The following is a 22,257-nucleotide window of genomic DNA, read 5'->3' on the forward strand; positions in this document are numbered from 1 at the left end:
AAAAAAAAAAAAAAAAGTAGTTCTTTATGGGTTACAAGCTAAAGAGGGACAGTTTGCACAGTTTGGACAAAATAGAAGTACTCTTACCAATAAATATGTCTCAAAATGACAAAGCTCTCCCCATTTGATGGCTCCAGATCCTCGCAAGAAGTGATGGGCACAGGCACTATGTACAGAGTGTAAACAGTAAGGCCCTTGGGACATAATGAGGGGCAGGGCCAGGTGGTGGGGTATGCATGGAGGAGCCTCTGTAGTGGGGAGTGGGTCCATGGGTAAATACAACAGGCTTGTGGGATGGTCATCCAATCTGCCACCAAAGCTTGTTGGTGGCTGGGCTGGTCCACTGGGTTCCTCCAGTCGGCAGTAAGGAGAAGTTGTGTCCATTGAGGAGTCCCCCTGGTCCCACTGACTTTTTCCCTGGGGGAGGCATTGGGGACAGCCAGGCAGGCCTGCCCCTCCTCTTGAGGCTGTCTGTCCAGGGTTCAGGGCATGGATGGGGCAGTGTTTCTCAAACAGGGATTGGGGGCAACCGGCCCCCCGGGAACCCACAGCCCCTTCCTCCGAAAGGAAGAGCTCCAGGCACCTGTGTCGGGGAGGGAGGCCATAACTTTTTACCTTTCCAGGGCCCTACCCCGTAGCCTCAGTTTCTCAGGGAGGCCCGGGAGCAGCCCGGATCAGCGTCAGGCCAGCCTCGCTGGGCCCCCGCCGCGCCCTGCCGCACCGCCCCCCGCCCCCCGCCCCCCGCCCGCAGCCCCCTCCCCGGCCCCGCTCGCCGTCCTTAGATGTCGGTCTCCCGGAGGCTGCTGTAGTCGGCCAGTTCGTAGGCCTGGCCGGCGGCGCCCCCCGCCACGTCCTGGGGCACTCCGAGGGACACCGCCTCCACCTCCGCGCGCTGCGCGCTCCCGGCGCGGATCTTGTGCGACAGGCTGGAGACCTTGGCACGCAGCTGGGTGGTGGGTCCCCGCAACGGCCCGAGCAGCCTCCACTCGCGGAAGGCGCAGGGCGGCTTTCGGCGGCCGGCGACGGGGGCCTGCGCCTCGGGCGCGCCGGGGGAGCCGGGGGAGCCGGGGGAGCCGGGGGCCGAGGGCGCGGTGAGGGCCAGCGGGGCCCCGGGGGGCGCGGCGCCGCGGCCGGCAGCGAGGTCGGGGCGCGGGCCGCCGCTGGAGCCCCGCCAGTGGTGGCCGTAGACGCGCCACAGGGGCCGGCGGCGCCGACGACGCCGACACTGGCAGCGCAGCAGGCGAAGGAAGGCGCGCTTGAACTCGCGGCTGGAGCAAGGGTAGATGAGCGGGTTCACGCAGCTGTTGAAGTAGCCGAGCCAGAAGATGACCTTGAAGACGCCCTCCGAGGGCTTCAGCTGCGGGAACAGGGAGCCTGCGGGGGGGGGGGGGGGGTAGAGACCCTCCTGTTAGATGCTCCAGGAGAGGGAGGCCCGGCAGCCCCCTGGGCGCAAAGTCCTCAACTAGGGGCTGGGCTGCCAGCTCGGGCTCCCAACGTATCTCTCCCCAAGGGGGTCCCTGATATAATTCGAGGGGTCCGTGAACTTGGATGAGGAAAAAATCATCATCTTCCGTTTTACTGACGTCTCCTTGATAACTGAGCAGTTTCCCTGAATGACGAGTGTAGGCAACAAACTCAAGTAGGAGGGAGAGGAAGCCCTAAGCCGTCCCGGTTCTCCTAGCTCAAAACTGGTGCAAGATGGGCAGTTTCCTAGGATGCGACCTGACTCTCAGCAGTTCCTGCCAGATATTTTCCTATCACATTCAGTTGCTGCAGATGCTCTGAAATACTGTCTGCTCCTATCTGGAAATGACAGTCATCAGAACCTACCACTAGATTCTCTTACTTAATGCCTTAACCTAGAAGCACATTCCTTTCTAAGCCAGAGATTTCATTCACAAATGTTTTGGTGTTTTCAACGAAATCCGTTTTATTTGCAATCCTTTGTATTTTAGTTTAAGCATTTGAAAGCATAACTCTGAGAAGGGCTCCATAAGCTTTGCCAGATGCCCAAGAAGTCTGTAGCACAAAAAGGGTAAGAACCTTTGAATGAAATGTTGACCAAGGCTTGCCTCACGTCAGGCACTGTGCTGGGCTCACATCAAACAAAGCCCCATTCCCTGAGTAGCTAGGTGCATAAAATACCAAGGGAATGAAGATGGTGTGATGGTGGTGCTCAGGATGTGGGATGGGGTGGGAGGCTTCCAAGGTTCTCAGAGGATGGACAGGAACCTGGCAGGATGAGGAGGGATGGAGGGTGTTAGAAGTGGAGGGGTCAGGTGGGCAAGAGGAGTACAAGTTTGGGGCCTGGGAATGTCCTCTGGGATACGCTGAGAAAATGTCATTTGGGACAGATGGTGAAGGGAATTTACACAATTATTTGTGGGTAGTTGTGAGCCATGGATAGTTTCAAGCAGGCAAGAAACGGAGCCTAGAATTAAGCCTCAGTAAACAATGCCAGTGGTGGCTGGAACGAAGGTCATTGGGGCTGTCCCAGTGGAATTGGTCAGGGAAGGCTTCTAGGATGGCTTTGCGGGAGCAGAGTGCCAGGCAGGAGAGGGTGGGTGCACTAAGACCTGAGCTGTGTCAGAAAGACCCTCCTCCTCACAAACTTCTCTCCTGGCATCTCCACCATGTAAGGGGTCCTGTCTTCAAAAGGTACTTGACAAAATGCAAAGGCATGACCCTAAAAGCAAAAGCCACTCTCATTCTCACATCCTCAGCAGCAGCGGATGGAGGGGGTAGGTGGCAAGAGCGTCCCATCCCAGGCAAAAGTTGCAGGTGCCCTTGAGACTGAGCAGGCCAGGGACAGGGGTCCTTGACAAATCATGGGACCTGCTCTCTTCTTCCACCCCTAAAGAAAGAAGAGCAGGGTCTGCTATTGAGGGGGCAGAGGCACCATGCTCCCCTTTTTGACCTGGGAGCTCTTGCCCATCACCCACCTCCTACAAGATAGAGAATTTCTGCTGCTGAGACAGACACATGGTGGTGGTGGCAGAGGAGGAGAGTCACGAGTGTTATGAGGCACAGGCCTTTGAAACTGCGGTCACACAGCTCCACTGTGAAATGCGTGCATTTCAGAGTGCAGGACATCGCGGGCTCTTAAACACTGGTGTCTCTTTACTTCCCCTCTTCCTACGTGGTGGCTTTTGAAAGAGGGCAGCTCCACCCCAGTGGGGAAGAGACCCAGTTTCCAGCTCTGGAGAGTAATCAGAAACAGAAGCCAAGACCTGGTGGCTTTGGGGGAGGCTGGGGCATCAGTCAGCATATGCTGAGCAGACAACTTCCCCTAGGAGGGGAGTTAGACAGTTGTCCTTGGAATGTGGGGGCCACTGGGGTTGACTTCACCCTCCAGGAAGGCGGCCCTCTGAATAGCATCCCTCAATGGCTCCAAAGTAAGACACGGTGCTGAAAATAACTCTGACTCAGGCCACAGTTCTTTTATATTTAGCCTAGGATGACAAATCAGTGGACTATGCTTTCAGCTGCAAGCCTGAAGCTGGCCAAACAGCATCGTTATCAGTGTTGTTTTTACTCACATTGGTGGGCGACATGGCATACTGTAGTATGCCCTGGACCGTGTTATAAACACTATTCTAACTTATGCTCAAGCAACCTGTGCAGATGCTTGCTACAGGCTGGGAATGCCCTACACACAAAAAAAGCTTCTGCCCCAAGATTTTCCTACTGTGTCCCACTGAGGTTCTGTTTTACTTTGGGCTCTCCCAGATGCAGACCCCGAGACAAGGATCCAAGTGCAAGTCACTAATTGGGGGCAATTGGGGCATAATCCTATGATACCATGAAGTTCAGGAATCTCAGAGCTATCCCACCAGGGGAATGAGGGAGGTGGAGTATCTATACCCCCACTCCCATCAGTCACCGGTTGGGCTACTCCCAGAGGTATTAATTTCCCACACTTCTCCCCGGCCTGCTGTGTGGGTGGATGATGAGGATTCTGGTAGGTGGAGAGAGCGAGCCCCTGGGCAAAGGTGCAGGCAGGTGTTGGGATGGAAGTTGGCTGATGTGCCCTGAAGGTCCGGGGAGGGTGGTGGCTTGGAGGGGACACTGACAGCATGTGGCACAACTGTTTCATGTGTTCTCTGCCCACTGTGTATAGACATCTTGCCTGGAAAATACAGGCGCCTGTGCCTGGGCTCCAGCTTCTACAGGCAATAGCACCTCTGTCTCACAGTTCTGAGCCCCACACCCACCTCTGCCCAGAAAGCTGCTGTCTGCCCCCCACACCACCCTGTACAGCCTCACTCTCCCTGCTGTCCTCCCCCCTCCCCCCAATACTTTCTAATCAGGTCGAACTTCTGGCAAAGATCTCCAGGGTCAGAGGGGGCTGTGTGCACATCCCTGTCCGTTGCATGCATGGATAATATGGGGAACTGCCCTGAGGCCCCTGAGGATGGGCTCCTGGCTCATGGGCATTGTCCCCGCAATGCTGCCCGGCTGTGGGGGCATCAGTGGACAAGCCCCTTTTTGGCCACCCCAGCTTCCTGCTCCCCCAGCCACTCTGACCTGTGGCTACTCGGGCCAACCTCGCCTGTATGCCTTCTCATCCCTCTCCAGCGGCCTGGCACACACTTTGTCAGCTCCTGAGCCCATCTACAGGAAAGCCTCAGTGAGCAGGTGGGGGCTCTGAGGCAAGGCCACTTGTCTCTTTTCTGTCCTGATGGGGCTCCCTCTTCTGAAGCCTTCCTTGCAGGCAGAAAGCCCAGCTGTGCTAACTTAACTTGGCAGCTGCCATTGGAAACAGAGAACCTTGTGGGACACCCTCCCTCAGCCTCCCACCTTTCTGTACTGGTGCCCAGCATCACACCCTTGCTCTTCTTTCTCTTATAGCTCCTGCTCCCCTCAGCAGTCTTACTTTGGTTTTGTGCATCAGCAAAATGGTTGCACTGACCTCCTGCTGCCCTCTGGCCCCAGCAGGCTCCCCAGTCTTGCCTGGGGGCTTTTGCTCCTGCTCCTCTGGGATTGCCCTTCCTCTTTCCTCTGCCAGCTCCACTGGCACCTCCACCTGGAAGTTCTCTTCATACCAACCCTTCCCAACCTGGCAGTTAGAGGTACTCTCCCTATAGCACATCTTCTCACTTCTAAGTGCCAAGAACACAATAGGTGACTATCAGTTTCCTGTCTAATCTTTTTAAAAAATATTTATTGACTTAATCTGTATACCCAATGTGGGGCTCAAAATCATGATCCTGAGATCAAGAATCAAATGCTCTTCCTGGCTGAGCCAGCCAGGCACCCCAGGTCTATCTTATCTTTAAATGGTGAGCTCTCTACATGTGCTTGGCACATCATAGTTGCTCCATACATCTCAACCCCTCTCTCTGTCACAGCCTGCATCCCATCCATCAACTCCTATTGGTCCTGGAACACACCCCCAATTTGTGCCACCCCCTGGTCCCAGCTACTATCATCATCTACCTGAAGTGCTGTTCTAAGGGGGTTCCTTGCTCCTGGCCTTGTACCCCTGCACCGTGTTCACACAGCAGCTGGGGGGATCCTTTTATTTATTAATTATTTTTTTAAAAAAGATTTACTCATTTATCTTAGAGAGGGAGCACGAGCAAGTGGAGAGAGGGGCAGAGGGAGAGAATACCTAAGCAGACTTCCTGCTGAGCCTGGAGCTGATGTAGGGCGAGCCCACAACCACAAGACCATGACCCAAGCCGAAACCAAGAATCAGATGCCCAACAAACTGAGCCACCTAGGCGCCCCTGGAGGGATCCTTTTAAAAAGATAAGCCTGAATATTTCACTTCTTCATTTAAAACCCATTTTCCAGGGCAGTCTGGGTGGCTCAGTGGTTTAGCACCGCCTTCAGCCCAGGGTGTGATTCTGGAGATCCGGGATCGAGTCCCATGTTGGGCTCCCTGCATGGAGCCTGCTTCTCCCTCTGCCTGTGTCCCTGCCTCTCTCTCTCTCTCTCTCTGTGTGTCTCATGAATAAATAAATAAAATATTAAAAAAATAAAATAAAACCCATTTTCCACTGCAGCTTCTTATCCTCTTTCTTAACTCCTAGTCACTCACACCTCTGAAGTTGCCTTCTCAGTCCTCGAATGTTCACATCCTTCTGGACTTGGGTTGTGCTTATCCAGCCAGACTCTAACTCTGGAGTGATTTGCCCATTCCCTGAATGTGAGGGTCCCCGACCTCAGCTCCATCCAGAGCTCCCCGTGACCTTGCTGCTCTGCCCGGGTCCTGTACCAGCTCTGTGAGCCTTTACTCTGCCCCTTCGCCTCCTTCGGGGCAGCTGATCTTACTTCCTGCCTCGAGGAGAAAACAGAAGCCAAAGAAGTTGGGCATGTGCTCAAGCCTTCCTCACCTCTCCCCCTCCTCCTCCTCCTCCGTGAGAAAGAGGTCTCTTCTCCTGCCCAAGGTCAGCATCCCTGCTTGTGTGGTAGTACTCTCCATCCATCAGTCCCCTTCAGGCATGCACCTGTCATAGCTGCACCCTCTCTGCTGGTTCTCGGGCTACATACTCATTCTCTCTATCCTTTCTGTCCGCACCTGCCTACTTCCCTTCCGCACCTGCTCTTCACTGCTTTGCCATACAGCCCCGCTCCTCCCAGGGCCCAACCTGTGGACACTTCTCTCATTCATCCCAGACTCCTCTCATCTCACTCATGGATCCCAGGTCCCACGCTCTTGGATTTTCTATTCTGTATCAGTTTCCTTTGCTTGCTTCTTCTGTCAGTCCCCATTGCTAAACGTAGGCGTGCCCTTCCTTCCCAGAAGAGTCTGGAATCTCTTCCCTTCACGTTCTGCTGGTAATTTCTTCCCAGCTCATGGGTTTAAATACTGACTTCAGATTGATAATGCCCATAGTTCTATCTCCAGTTCAGACTGTTCTCCCAAATTCCAGACTCAGATCCAACTACCTCCCAGATATCTCTACTTGGGTGTGTGTCTGTGTGTCTACCAGCATTTCATACTTATCCTGACCTCATGAAGCTTATATTTCATTGGGCAAAGCTGGCAATACATAGGATAAACAAGGAAAATGTAAACACATCAGATAATAAAATGTGCTAAAGAGAAGTAAAGTAGGGAAGAAAGATAGGAAGTATGTGTTTATGTGTCTGTGTGTGGCTGGGAGTGGCGGTATAGATTTTTGGATAAGCTGGCCAAGAAAGGCCTGCTGAAGACATGATATTTGAGTAAAGAGTTGAATAGAGGTATGTGAACATCTAGGGGAAAAGCATATCAGGTAGAGGGAACAGCAAGTGCAAAGGCCCTTGAGGTGGCCTTGGTATGTTCGCAGAACAATGATGAGGCTGGTGGTTATAGAATGGAGTGACTGAGGGCAGAGAGGAAGGATGTGAGGTCAGAACTCACAGTTACCCTCCTTCCTGTGCTCTTCTACCCTGTCAAAGACACTACTAGCATCTCCCACCTCAAGTACTCAGCAGCTTCTCCACTCTCCCATGCTTTCTGTCCTCAACCCAGCAGCTAGAGTGATTTTTTTTAAAAACATAACTGGATCAACTCACTCCTTAGGTTCCAAACCCTCTAAGAACTACCCTTTCTCCTCACAGTAAGAGCCTGTGACCTACACAGCTCAGCATGTGGCTCCCCCAAACCTTCTGCCATCCCCTCCCAACCCCCAACTCCATTCCAGCCATACTGCCCTCCATGTTGCTTTTTGGATATGCCAGACACGCTCCCACATTGGGCTTGCTTTTCCTCCTCATCTTCTTCCCCCAGATAGCCACATGGCTCGTGCCCTCACCTCTGCAGTGAGGTATCTCTGACTTCCCAGGTAAAACTGCGTTGCCCTCCCACCCATGACTCCCCATCCTCCCATCCCCCAACTGGTGCTGTAGCTCTCCGTGGCACTCACGGCCTCCTCCCATACTGTTGGAGTTAGCTTTCATTTTGTCCATCATCTCTCTCTGCAGCCAAGTCCCCAGGGCAGGACTTGTGCCTGTTTTGCTTGGCACAACACTCCCATGGCCCCGAAGCCTTCCTGAGTGCATCTAACACGCTGTAGGTGCTGAACTCCTGATGACTTTGCTCAGTGAGTCCCTCTTCTCTACCCTGAAGGTCCAACTGGCCATCACGCCTGGTGCCTTCAGTTTTCTCTCTGGTGGGGTCCCTGCCTTCACCTCGCTCCTGAAGCCTTTGCTTAGTCTGGCATCTCGTTTTGTTTGCATGGCTGTGACAGCCCCCAAGGGTCCTCTGGCCTCTCCACTCTGCACACAGCTGGAGGCTTTTTCTAAAATTGGTTTCTCTACTTAAATCTCTGAAACCCACGAGTGGCTTCCAGAGGCTCTGAGGACTAAGCCCAAGCTTTCTTGTGTTGCATTCAAGGCCTTTCAGGACCCAGTGCCATCTCCAGCTAGCTCCCCTTCAAATGTGGCCACGAGCCAGAGGATGAAGCTGCGAGCAGGTCTTCCCATAGGGGCTGGGCTCCTCCTCTGCCTTTCTGCTTGGCACCGACTATTTCCTCCCAACCAGGCCTTAAGTCTTGGGTCAGGCATCCTCCCCACCAAGCTTGGGTTATGTGCCCTTTTATGCAAGTCTGCCTTTTAGAAAATGTTTTATTTATTTATTCATGGGAGACACAGAGGGAGAGGCAGAGACATAGACAGAGGGAGAAGCAGGCTCCTTGTGGGGAGCCTGATGTGGGGCTTGATCCCAGGATCCCGGGATCATGACCTGAGCTGAAGGTAGACGCTCAACCACCGAGCCACCCAGGCATCCCAAGTGTGCATTTTAATAAAATTTGTTACTGCTCTATCTGCCCTCCTACACTACCGGTTTCTTGAGGCAGCAAATGATGGTTGTTTTCATCCTCTAACACAAGCACCTAACACAGAGCAGGGGTGCTTTTGGGCTTGCTTTTCCTCCTCATCGCAGGGGAGGGGTCACATTTACGTGCCTGTGAGGAGAGGTAGTAAGAATGCAGGTGGGAGATGAGCACAGACCCAACTCCTGCCTGCTTCTCTCTTCTTGACCTTGCTTTCATGTTGGTCTCCCATCAGGCTTGCTCCCACCTGCCTTCTCCTGTTCCCTATATTGGGATATCTCTATCAGGAGTCTAACCTAATGTCCGGGGCAGGGGTGGGGCTGGACATTCACTAGTCATTAAAGGCAGGGCCTTTCCTATGTCAGCAGGTAGGCTCACTCTATGGCATGTTGATGGGGTCAGCCTGGCCCACACATTGTTGGGGAAACTGAGGCAGCCCATGAGGTTTGTGTTTGCAGCCTTGATGATCACAAGCCAGTCCCCACTCCTCAGGACCAGAGACGTCCAGGTCTAGGAGATGTCACTGAGATGCTGGTTAGGCTGGAGCTGACCAATGTGGCCAAGTCTCACCAAGGAGTGACAGCTCTGAAGCCATGGGGCAGACTGTGTGATTAACAGCACTCTTCTGGCATCACCAGAAGGGAACTTGTTCTTGGCAGAATGTCAGAATTCACAGCCAGCATTGCTCATAACTTGCAGCGGACCATGAAATATCAAGCTGCATCCCAGCCTGCCCCCTTTCCCACCTCTCCATCACTAGGGACTTTTCCATCCACAGGCAGCCATTCTCTCTGGCCAGAGAGATAGAGTGGGGTTGAAAATACCACACTCTCCTAGATATTCAGGTGTCTTCTCACCAGTAAGGCTAGGAGAGGTGGAATTCCCCACTCTATACTCCCTTTCTCTCTTCCACTTCTCTCAACTGCTCATTCAGTGGCTCTGACTCTGGAGCTCAATAGCTTCTCTGTCAAGAGAGGCTGGGACATCTGGGACCCCTATAGGGTCAGACAAGCCTCTCTAATAAAGCATACTTGAGCCGAGACCTGAAGATGCTGTGGGGGGACTGAGCCATGCATCTGAGGAAAGAGAATTCCAGACAGTGGAAAGTGCATGTGCAAAGGCCCTGAAGCAAGAAGGAACTTGAGAAGTTGGAGGACAACCAAGATGTTGGGATCAGTGGAACGGAGAAGGTGAAGGGGAGAGTGGTAGGAGATAAGGCCATTTTGAAGTGGGCACAATCATGGAAGGCCATCAGAAAGAGGTGACCTGGATAGGGGCCAGGTCTCAGATGGATTGTGAGAACATGAAGGGGTGGTTTGAGGGCACAGTGGTGCCAGCTGTGCCAAGCCAGTTCTCTTGAATTCCTTGCATTGCCAGTTTTCCACGGTGAGAGGTAATTGGCAAGTCCTCTGGCTCGAGATGGACCAGGAAATAGAAGCCCTGTGCCCCCATGTTTGCCTCAGGACCCATAAACTCTGAGAGGCCAGCAGAGAACTATTTGTCTGGTCGTGGACACTCTTCTGTAGCTATGAGGATGTAGGCAGAAGGGCAGCTCCTAGGCATATCCCGTCAGTGGTGTATTTTTCTTTTATAAAACATAAAATATACTTCCTAGCTCTGTCTGCTGGATCAGGGACCAACTCAGTATCCCTGAAAAGCTGAGAGCTCAGACTGTGGTCTTTAAATAATCATTTGCCACTAAAAGGGATGAAGGCTCTTTTAAGAAATGGCTGCTTCCAGGTTTCGGGGGAAGAAAAGTACAAGCTGAGCCTGAGCCATCGTATTGGGCACCTGAGCCCCTGACCATTCATAACAGCCCCAAAGAGAAGAATTCTTGGCTGAAACATTGAACCTGAATCTGATGAAGTCAGTTTACAGGGAACAGAGGGACACATTAGATGGTACTATGGGGATGCAGACTCAGACCATGGGCCATTCTCCAGGACAACTGATCTGGTTTCTTCACCAAATAAATTGCAAGGGAAAGGTGGGGAGAGGGGAATCTTACCAACTGAATAGACCTAGCCAGCAAATCAACCACATGCAACATGTGCACCTTTTTTGGATCCTGATTCAAACAAACTACAAATATGAGGCAACTGGCAACATCTGAACACTAAGTAGACAGTGTTTGATATTAAACAATTATTTTTACATGTTATAATGGACTGTGATTATTTTTCAAAAAGCTTTTGTATTCTAGAAATGTATACTGAAGAATTTACGTGAACAGATATGGTGTCTGGATGTTCTTCAAAATTATCCTGAGTGTTGGGACAGCGGGTGAGGGTGGTGATGCACAGAGACTGGCCTTGGGTTGACATTGTTGAGCTGGGTCATGGGAATCAAAGAGTGGAAGGGTGGAGGCTGGGGGTTGGGAGAAAGGGGATAAGGAGTTGCTAATCAACAGGCATAAAGTTTCACTTAAGATGAATAAATTCTAGAGATGGACTGTGCAACACTGTGTCTACAGTTAACAATAGTGTATTGATTGTACACTTCCTGTTAAGTGTTTTTATCCTAATAAAATAAAACTTAAAAAAAAAAAAAGAGTGCTGGTGCTTTACCACTCAGACCCTTGGCATGGGGGGATGTGAAGAGGCCATGGGTTCCACCACTTCCTCCCTCTACACACATTTCCTGAGCACCTACTATGTGCCAGGTGCCACAAAGGCACAGTTAGGAGATGTCATGCCAGCCCTTTCTTTAGGCTCTTGGGCCAGAGGATAGTGATGCCACTGCTGAGGACCTACCACAAAGCATCCCCTACCACTCCCCCACCACATCAGGGAACCTGTGGAGATGAGTCCTTTGGCATTTGGCCAACACTCTTACATGCACATGAGAAATCTACCCTGTATAGCTGGCTGCCAGTGTGTGCTTTCCAATCTGGACACCAACTCCTCAGCATGGCTCAAGTCTCTCTTCAGCATGTACCCGCCTTCTCTCAGAAATTTCTAATTAAGACATAAGATAATGACAGTCAAGTGATAAAGCACATGCACTTTAAGAGTACAGCTTGATGACTTTACATATGCACATATCAATGTGATCACTGCCCAGCTCAAGATCTAGAACATTCTCAGCCCTTCAGGTTTATTCGCTCTCTCTTCCAGTCAATACACATACCCACTATCCTAATTTTCATCAATTCGTTTTGCCTGGTTTTGAACTTTGTCACACAGAATCATGTATTATGTATGCCTTTAGTTGCAGATCTGGCTTATTTTTCCCAGTATAGTGTCCATGGAATTCATCTACCTTGCTGTAGGCAGCACACTTGTTATTTTTCCCAGCCCTATGAAAACAGCACAATTTATTTACCCCTCCTCCTGTTGATGGCATCCTGTCTCATCTCATGACTCCTCTTCTTGTGGGCTCTCCATTCCATGTCTCCCAAGCCACAGGGCACCCCACAAATAACTACACTTTTCTGCACCTACATATGTAGTTTCCTCTGTCCTCATGCTTTGTAATATGTGTAAGAATACTGGCAATTACAGTGTACTGTGATCAAAGCCTGTGCAGTGTATTTGGGGAGCACAAAGGAGTACCTAACTAAATCCAGGGGTATTCAGGTGGGATAGCGATATCACAGGGCCGAGATTGACAGTACAGGGTGGGAGGCCCAGGTATGGCTCACAGACGGTGGGAGATGGGGGCCTGGGACAGTGGCTGGACTGTCCTGGGACTTCTCATATCTGAGCCTCCAGGTACCTTGATGTGGACTTGGGAGGCCACTGTGGGCTCTGAGCCTCTGAGACTTCTCTGCATGACTGAGCACAGTTGGAGGCCAACTCAGAGGCCAGAGAGGCCCAGGGACCTGCCCAACGACAGGGAGCTTGGGGTACAGGACAGGGGTCTGTCTGTGGTTTCTAGGAATAATAGGAGGTGGTGCTGTCATGCATGTACATGCATGTGTATTTGTGTGTGTGTAGGTCCCAGGGGACAGGTCCACCTCTGGGGATGGCTCAGGGGGCACCTGCCAGGCAAGCCAAAGCCAGACACAGTGAAACACTGCTGCCATGAGAACATCAAGGGGGAGAGGTGGTGTCTGGAGGCGGCTGGGAGAGGGAGGGAGCTCTTCTGCAGATAGGTGCTTGCTGGTTTCCTCAGTTTCTCTGTTCCCCTCTTGCTCACGGGGATTTCTACCTCAAGAGGCTAGCCCAGACCTCTCAGGGTTAGAGGACTCCTGCACAAAGTGCCCTGGGGTGGATTAATGAGGTGCACTTGCAATCCATCCCACCCCACCACGCCCCCTTTCTCCTTGGAAGTCTGTGGGCAGCAGGCACCAACTGGAATGCCATATGCATTCCAGAGGTGCAGGTTCCTCCAGACATCAGGAGGAACCTTTACATAATGTCCTGTGACTTTCTAAGGCACCCAGCTCCAAGTCAGCTCGCTGAGGTGAGAGTAGGGGGTGCATATCTGTCATGCTCAGGGCTGCGAAGAGCCCCTCCTCCCCAAGGATTGGTGGCCACATATTCTGTTGTTCAGCCTGGAACAGCTCTAAGAGTGAAAGGGAAGCATAACCAGTGATCATGCCAGTGTAACCAGGGCTGTCCTGGGCAAACCAGGGTGCATGGGCACTCTGGTGGAGTGGGTGGCTCAGCTGGGCACCAGCAGGGAACACTCAGTCAGGTGGGCATGAGGGCAAGTGACGCTTCTTGCGTCTATACACAGCTCCCTGGGTGCCCCGGCAGGAGCCAATGCTGCCCTTGCTGGCCTTGCTGACTGTCATCTAGGGGTCAGACAAGTGACAGACAGAATGAACATCAGGTTCATGGAGCTAATGCTCTGCCTGCTGGTCACATGCCCTGCTGCTGCTCCTTATGGGGAAAGGGGAACAGTGGAGGTGCAGGAGATCCCTCTCCTGGCCCCTCAGGATTTTAGGTGCCTAAAATCTGAGTTTCAGTCCCCTCTAGCCAGTGACTTGGGCCTCCAGAAGTTCCACGATTCAGGACATCTAGTTTGTGTCTCTGCTGCCACTCAGGCCTGACCCACAGTTTTTCAGGTATATCGATGGCAGTGCATGGCCCCTGTGCCAATGACCCTCTGGGACCCTGGGACCCCATCCTAAGCCTCTCCATGTCCTCTGGGCAGTTGGGGCTGCTCACTGCTGTGGGTGTGGCTCCTGTTTCTACTCAGTTTTGTGTGTGGACGAGTGGGGGAGGGGAATCCTGGTCTGTTCAGACAACTCCTGGGTTGTGGCCCTACTAGGTGTCTTCATTTCTATGGGCTACAGCCTTGGCTGGCACACACTGCTCTTTCTCAATCTCTCCACCTCTGGTGTTCATCACACCTGGCATAAAGACCAGGGCCTGGATGGAGGGAGCTGTCACTCCTCCTGGTGGCCCCCTTCTGGTTCCTTCAAAGTGAGTGCTCCCTGAAGCTCTATCCCCAGCCCCCCTCTTCTCTTTGTACCTCCATCCTCTTTCTGGAAGACTGCATCCCATGCTCCTCCTTCGGCAAACACCCCCGACTTGGTCCCCTTTCTTTAAGTTTCTAACATCTTCCACCCCGACCATCTATTGGCCCTTCCATACCAAGATATGCCAGCTCCTTGGATTCCACATTCCTCCCAAAAGTTGCTCCTCAGAATTTTCCCTCATCCTAAAAGTTGCTCCTCAGAATTTTTCCTCATCCTTCAAAGGCCTTCTCCCTTCTCCCAGGCCTGGGCCCGGTGCTGGGGTATCAGGACCTCCTGACCTTTTCTCCCTTCTGCACAGTCCTCAAGCCACTCCTGCCCTGCACTGTAGGCTCTGCTCCCCACTTCTCCCTGTGGCTGCGCCCTCCAAGCCACACCATGACACAGGCAGATCAGAATATTCTGTTTCCCTGCTTGGCCTCTGTCCTGCTTGCTCATTATTGCCAGGTTCCACTCAATTCGGCTCCACCAGCAGCCCTGGGCTCTGCTCTGGGGCTCAGGAGGCTGCGCACAATGCAGACTGGTGAGAAGGAGGAGACAAGGACACGGTGGGGGCCCCATGCTAAGTGTGGGGAGCAGCAGAGATGGAGGGATTGAGAAAGAGCCAAAGGGCATGGAAATTTAGGGATGACTTCCTGGAAGAGGAGCACATGCTCTAAACCTCAAAAAAAACCAGAAGCCCTCTGCAGTGTTGACTGTAACAGTGAAAAATATGAAAAATTGAATGCTCAGCACAAGACTGCATCAACACACCATGGAATACTCTCAAATGGAATACCATACTGCTGCTAAAATGAACCAGCATGGATAAATCTGACCGACATAATGTTGCACGAGAAAGGCAAACTGAAGAATGATGTGCATGGCATAATGCCATTTATCTAGGTCCTAAAGACACACAAGACAATGCCATATATTACTGTGGATATAGATGTTTGTGGTAAGAGTATAAATATATGAATGGGGGTGACAGACTCCAGATTAACCTCTGAGGAGGGAGGGAGACATGGAGGAAGGGACAACAAGAGGGAATGTACTTTTGGCTGTGCTCTATTTCTTTGGAAAGAGAAACAGAGAGAGGGATCTGAGGCAAATATGGCAAAATGTTAACATCTGTTCAATATGGGTGATTATGGGTACAGAGACACTTGGTATACCCCTTTCTCCTTTTCTGTGCATCATTCTATAACTCGAAATTTTAAAAGAAGTTAAAATAACATAATGGGAGCTGGCATTCTGTACACAGCTTGATCATTCCCTATGTGGTGCGGGGGGCGGGGAGGCAGTGTGAAGTGAGAGGCAGGGGGTAATGAGGGTACCTGGGGTGGGGCACGGCTGGGCAGGGACAGGCAGGGGTTGGTTGGTGGGAGAAAGGAGCCTGGGTGGGGAGCCTGGTGGGAGGTCATACTAAATCTTGGGCAGGTTTTAAAGGGGAGGGACACACTGGCTTTCTTCTGGCTGCTTACTTGCCCTCCCCCACAAGTATATATTGCTCAGTGTCCATGCCTCCCTCTACCCCCACCACAGCCTCTGGCTGGCTGCTTTTCAAAACAGTGATTTATTCAGTGAGCAGCTACTACAAAAGCAATAGCTCACAGGGCACTCATGACAAGGAATGGTGATATTTACAGATAATAACTTGCTGAACTCTCATGAAGGCCCTGCAGGTGGGTGCTGTTACTATCACCATCATCTGGATTTTATAGATGAGGACACAGAAGCACAGAGAGGTTCAGGGATTTGCCTGAAGTTGCACAGCCAGTCAGGGGCAGAGCTGGGATTTAAACCCAGGCTGCCTGGTGCCAGAGCCTGTGGTTCCTCATTGCTGCACTACGTTGTTCCTCACATACCAGGCACTGTCCTGGGCATTGCGGATTTGGTAATGACACAGCCCTGCCCTTGAAGAGCTTCAGGGCTAGCTAGTGCAGGCAAGTCAGACACCAACCAAGCAACATGCAGATGTAATTAGAGCTAAGGAGCCAGTAAAGGAAGAGCAACTTGTGCCCCAAGGGAGAGAGCACAGAGGAGGACACATTGAAGCCGAAGCATCTGGGAAGACCTCTCTGCAGAGGGGACATTTAAACGGAGACCTAAAGTTAGCCAGGAGGAGGGAGGACAGGGCAGGCTAGACAGAGAGAAGAGCAAGTGCAAGGACATGAGCTCGCTGTGGGCAAGGAATCGGGAGCGGGTCAGAGGAGCCAAAGCACGCAGTGAGCAAGGGGCAGCAAAGCCAGGAGGCCATCACTCCAGGCCCTCCTTGCGGGAGGGGGGACCACATGTCCGGGTTTGCTCCCACTGTCCCGGTTCGTGCCTGTGATCCCAGCATAAATATTCATCATGTCTCATTTTGGTTTGGACAATAATAAATTTGAAGGTCACCCTCTCATAGGCCATAGTGGAGAGTCTGGAGTCTGTTCCCAGGGCAGTTGGAAAGCACCGAGGGGGTTTTAGTAGAGAGTGACACTATAATTTATAATATATAAAGTTCACTCTGGCCACTATGTGGAGAGGGCCTGCAGGGGAGCAGGAGGCAGGCCATCGTCCCCTTCCTGACTCAGCCGCAGGGTCGGGGAAGGCAGGCGAGGCCTAGCTGGGGCCGGCTGAGGTTGGAGCCATGGGCAAAATGACTCAGGGCAAATGCATCCCCAGAGATGGTGCTCCCCTTCGCCTCCCTTTGCTGACCCAGCCCCAATGCCTCTAGGAGGAGCCTTCAGGGGTGGGACTAAGCTCCTGAGAACTGCTGCCCACCTCCCAGGACTGCAGGGAAGCTGATGAAACAAATAGGAAAGTTCTCAAAAGAGCTAAAGGACTCACTAAATGTCAGAAAAATCGATGAACGATACTAACTTTTCATTTGATAATTTGTCTCTATCCCCTTCCTTCTCATCCCACACAGCACCCTACCTCCAGAAGGAGATGTTCAGAAGTGAGAATCCAGGGCATTCCCGGATAGCAGGTGGGGAGGGTCTCCTGGCCATTTGGAACTGAAGAAGTTCCTGGAGAAAGCAGGTGGCGTCTCGTACCTGCTGCTGTCGTGCTTGCTGCACCTCAGTGGAGACCCCACCCATTATGCACCCACCTCTGGAGGTTGGCATTTGTGTGTGTGTGTGTGTGTCTGTGTTGGGGGATATGTAGAGGAACGTGTACACTGCTGGCCACGCACTTTGGGGCAGATGCCCGCACAGATGCCACAGATCTCTTATATTTAGGGGGTTCTGAAATACTGAAACAAGCCCAAGGCTTGTCATGGCAATTCAGAGGGGGAAAGAAAGAAGTCAGAAGCCTGCGAAGCGAATCCTGCAAGTACGAAGGGCCCCCTGTTTGTCGACCACAAAGTGCACTTGCCTAAGAGACCAGGGAGTTCAACCGAGTCAACCCTTCATGCGCAGGTGGACAGTCACCGTCCGCCTGGCAAGGCCAACCCCGTCTGGGAGCCGGGGGGAAGGCAGGGCCACAGGCTCAAGGAGGAAAGGAAAGGGCCCGTGGGAGACGGGTCACTCACCAAGCGGCAGGACGAAGAAGAAGGGGAACCAGCAGAGCACAAAGACGCCCACGACGATGGCCAGCGTCTTGGCCGCCTTCTTCTCGCGGGAGAACTTGAGCAGGCGCACGGACAGCGAGCTGCGGAAGGTGTGGCCCTTGGCGCTGCGCATCCCGCGCGCCCCGTCGGCCGCGCCCGCGCCCGCGCCCGCGCCCGCGCCTCGGCAGTGGATGCGCAGCACCACCTCGGAGGCCTTGCCGCGCTCGCGCTTGACGCCCGCCTCGAGGCTGCGCGTGGTGCTGCGCGCTACCACATACACGCGACAGTACATGACCACGATGACGGCCATGGGCAGGTAGAAGGAGCACACGGAGGAGAAGACGGCGTAGCCGGCCTCCTCCGTGATGCCGCAGAAGCGCTCGTCCGGGGGCACCGGCTCCTTCCAGCCCAGCAGGGGCCCCACCGACACCACCAGGGCCACGGCCCAGAGCAGGGCCAGGATGGCGGCCGCCTTGCGCTCGGTCATGATCGCCGGGTACTTGAGCGAGTGGCGCACGCCCACGTACCGGTCCACCGAGATGGTGCAGAGGCTGAGGATGGAGGCGGTGCAGCACAGCACGTCCACGGCGGCCCACACGTCGCAGAAGGCCCGGCCGAAGGCCCAGAAGCCCAGAACCTCCATGGTGGCTGAAAAGGGCAGCACCGTGGCGCTCAGCAGCAGGTCGGCCACGGCCAGGTTCACGATGAAGTAGTTGGTGACCGTCTGCAGGTGGCGGTTGCAGGCCACCGAGAGGATGACCAGCAGGTTGCCCGCCACCGCGGCGAGGATGAAGGCGGCCAGGAAGACGCCCACGCCCACGCCCTGCGCGCTCACCACCAGCCCCCCGACGGCCGCCGTGCCGTTCACCTCGCCGCCCGCGCCCGCGCCCCCCGGCCCCCCGGCGGAGCTCCGGTTGTCCTCGCCGCCGCCCGCGCCCACCACGCCGCCGCCGCCGCCCGCGGCCCCCGGCACGCCGCCCACCGCCGGGCCCTCCGAGGCGGCCGCGCCGCCCGCGCCGCCCCCGCCGCCGCCCGCGCTGGAGCCCCCGGCGCCGCCGTCCGGGCGGGGACCCTCGAAACTGACGCTCAGGAGGTCGCGGAAAGTCATCTCAGCGCGCGGCCGTCGGGGGCCGGGCCCGGGCGCAGGGCGAGCGACTGGCCGGGAGCGGGGCGCCGGGCATAGCCGCGCGGTCCCGCCCGAGTTCCTGGGTCGCGGAGCGGGGCGGCGGGCGGCGGGCGGCGGGCGGCGGGCGGCGGGCGGGGCTCCCGGGGCTGGCGGCGCGGTCGGCGGAGGAGCCGGGGCCGGCGAGCGGGCAGAGCGGCGGCTCGGGGGCCGGGCAGTGCGGGCAGAGCCACTGCGGCGCGCTCCACCGGGCGCGGGGGGCGGGACGGAGGAGGGGCAGCGCCGGGAAGGAGGAGGGGGCGGCGGGCGCCGAGGGAGGGGGCGCCCCGCGCGGGGCGGGGGGCGGTGCGGGCGCGCGGGGGGTCGCGGCGGGGCGTCCGCGCCGGCCCGGCGGCAGCCACCCCTGTCGCCGCCGGCGCCCACGACCGCCCTCCCCCGTCGCGGTCCGCGCTGCGCCCCTGGCCGCGCCCCTCCCGGGCCTCTTCCCTCTGCTCCCCTCGGCCGCGTCCCCCTTCCTCCCGCCCTTTCCCCCCAGCCTCCGGGGCGCTCGCTGGTGCCCTTGGGCGCGCGGAGCGGAGACGGCGCGATTCCCGGGTGCCCCGGCTCCGGGGCTCCCCGGCTCCCGGCTCCCGGCTCCCGGCTCCGGCCGCCAGAGAGCAGCAAGCGCCTGGGATCTGCGGACTGCGGACTGGACCGCGCAATACCGCGGCTGCCGCCTCCTGGGACTGCCTGGAGGGATCTGCCGCACCTCCTTGCTCCTCTCAAGCCACTGGCCAGGCGAGGGTCTCCAACGCCTCTGTGCAGTGCGGGGAGTGCAGAGAGTCCCGGGAGGAACCAGATGCCTGTGCTGCTCTGTGACGGGAAAAGGAACAAGAGACTGTCTGGTGAGGGATCTGGGATCCTGCCCACCAGTCATCGGTTTGCATGTACCAACTTCTGCATTGTTACTTTACTCCACATCAGATGTGGAATGAAACTTCCTTGGTACACCAAGTGGCCTTCCGGGAAGGGAGGGTTAAGTGCTGGAGGGTGGGAAAGGGCACTTGGACCGATGGTGAAAGAGTTGGGGGGGCGGGGGGGGGGGGGTTGGCAGACTGGCTGGCTCCAAATCTGGGCTGTGGACCATAGGAGCTCTTTGATTTCTCTGTGTCTCAGTCCTTCATCTGTAAAATGAGGGTAAGAGTAGTGTCTAATTAATGATATGAACATTGAATTAGTTAATATGTGTTAAGACCCCAGAGCAGGGCCTGGGTTTGTTGGCTGCGTGGGACTTGGCTGGCCAGGCAGGACTTGGACAGGGAGGGCAGAGGATCTATAGAACTAGTTTGAACCAGGGACACAGGTGGAGGGCTGCATTTGGGAAGCCTCTTGCTAACTAGCAGGACTGGGTAGGGAGAGACAAAAAGAGATCATTCATTTGACCCACATAAAATTACTAACCAGGGTGGCGGGAATCAGGCTGGCTGGACACGTTGGGTGGCAGGGGGAAGGGAATAGCACCGTGTAGGTGCAAGGTGACCAAGGCTTGAGCTGTGCCAGGGAGCTGAGGGCCTATTTGGAGAGATGTCTGGAAAGAAGTGGAGAACTGGGAGCCTTGGAGCCCACTGGCTGTGGATGGCTGGGGCAGAATGTTTGAGAGACCTAGATGAGAAGGTGCTATGGAGACAAAGCAGCAAATGGTAGAAATGTGTTAGAAATCCAGCCCAGGAAGCTAAAGCTCTTAGTGTCCTAGCTTAGAAACAGCTCTTCCAAGGTCCTCTGTTCCCCCATTACATCTTCCATCTTTTACTTGGGTCTTTGAGAGTTTACTATAGAAGAGTAGGAGTGAAAGCAAGGTGAGCTCTGATGACCCTCCTGACCTTTTGGTTCTTTTTGATACAGTGGCAAGGCTGGATTTTAGATGGATACCCAGCATGTGTATTTATCTCCCCTCCTGTATGAGGCCCCTTTAGAGCAAGCATAAAGGAAAAGGAGAAGTTCATCCCACAACCAAGAAGTTAACCCCTGGGCAGATAAACCTGAACTGGAGCCCCTACTAGAGGTCACAAGGGGTTTGAGGAGATCTGGACCTCCTCCTCTCTCGTGAAGATGGTACAGGTGGTTGTCACTTGCAGAGTCAGAATGCCGAATGGGAGAGGATACTGATGGAGAAGACGTTCCTGATGGATATCCTGTTTTGGACCAGCATTCCCCTGGCTCCCTTCCACTCCACCAACCTTTATTTGTTCATTCAGCACAAATAAGGCACCAGCTATATGCTGCAACTGTTCCGGGCACTGGATATGATGTTGAATTACGCAGAATGCCTTCTGGGGCTCACGTTCAAATGGCATAAAGTGTCACTAAGCGTTAGGAGGAGAGCTGTCCTATTGCTATGGACCGAAGCTTTCCCTGGCTTTGATATCTGAGTCCTGGAGACTCTCTTCAATGAAATCTTCAAAGAAAATCCAAATCCAGAGAAACCCTTTCTCAGTACCTCCCCACCCCTGAATAGTAGTGGAGACTGAAAGAGTACAAAATCATGCACATCATTGAAAGATGTGGCTAAAGCAGCCACTTGGATCAGTCCCTATGAAGAACATGGACATCCAGTCTGTTCTTCAGCTGCAAATGGGTCTCTAGTCCTAGCCTGACCTTTCAGCTTCCTATGGCTTGACCCTACTCCTGGCTACCACCAGACCTATAATCCCTACTGACCCACAACCTGAACCTTCCTGATCCCCCTAATTGTGTCATTTACTCCAGTTACATACTGTGGTCAGCAGGGGCACTGGGTGAAGGCGTGAGGGCTTGGGGCTACCTTCCCTCATCCTCAGGACAGCAGAATTTGGTGCTTAGGACTGGCACCTCCCAGTGGTCCTGGGTCAGGGAGTAAGTATATAGGGAAAGGATGTCGTTTGTAGGAAGGAGATGCTTGGTAATCTAATAACCTCCCAGCCAGCCTGATCCCTCTGTCAACTGAAGCTGCAGGAGACTTGAGATCAGTTATGATTGGATTATTTATGCTAATTTTTGCTTAAAATTAATGGAGTTGGAGGTTAGTGATTATATATCCCATCACAATGGAGAAGGTAGAGGTTGGGGATGGACGCCAATAGAATGATATCCTACTCAAGGCCTGGCAAGGAGCTGGCTGTTCTGCAGACCCTTGCAGTGGCTGTTTGCTTTGCAGCTGTGTTTGCTTCTGCTCCTAAGAGATAGCTTTTTGTTTCTTTTTATGTTCTTTAGGAGAGGAAATTATTGGGAAGCAGCATATTGGACAAAGTTGGAAGACACACTGGGGTGGAAAACTCTCTGAGTGAGGCAGAGATTAGTTGGGATAGGTTAAAAGCTGTAATAAAGAACCCTCACAGGTCAGTGGCTTAGTGCAATGAAACTGTAATTCTCACTTACTCAGCATCCAGTGTGAATGTACCGG

The 22,257-nt window shown here is 54.0% G+C and overlaps 1 protein-coding gene across 1 annotated transcript; it reads right to left on the reverse strand.

Moving 5' to 3' along the window:
* Positions 1-7: 7 nt before the first annotated feature.
* Positions 8-18,956, reverse strand: ADRA1D (adrenoceptor alpha 1D). Its single transcript, XM_041733415.1, has 2 exons — positions 17,699-18,956; positions 8-1,374 (listed from the first exon to the last, which is right to left on the reverse strand). Exons 1-2 carry the CDS (start codon positions 18,822-18,824, stop codon positions 779-781), a joined length of 1,722 nt encoding a protein of 573 aa, XP_041589349.1. The 5' UTR covers positions 18,825-18,956; the 3' UTR covers positions 8-778.
* Positions 18,957-22,257: the final 3,301 nt, after the last annotated feature.

This window comes from Vulpes lagopus, chromosome 18 (assembly GCF_018345385.1).
Source record: "Vulpes lagopus strain Blue_001 chromosome 18, ASM1834538v1, whole genome shotgun sequence".
NCBI lineage: Eukaryota > Metazoa > Chordata > Mammalia > Carnivora > Canidae > Vulpes > Vulpes lagopus.

Coding starts and splice junctions, on each gene's coding strand:
- ADRA1D (XM_041733415.1), bottom strand. CDS start 18,824: ATGACTTTCCGCGACCTCCTGAGCGTCAGTTTCGAGGGTCCCCGCCCG. Junction 1,375..17,698: donor CTTCTTCGTCCTGCCGCTTG/GTGAGTGACCCG, acceptor CCCCCCCCGCAG/GCTCCCTGTTCCCGCAGCTG.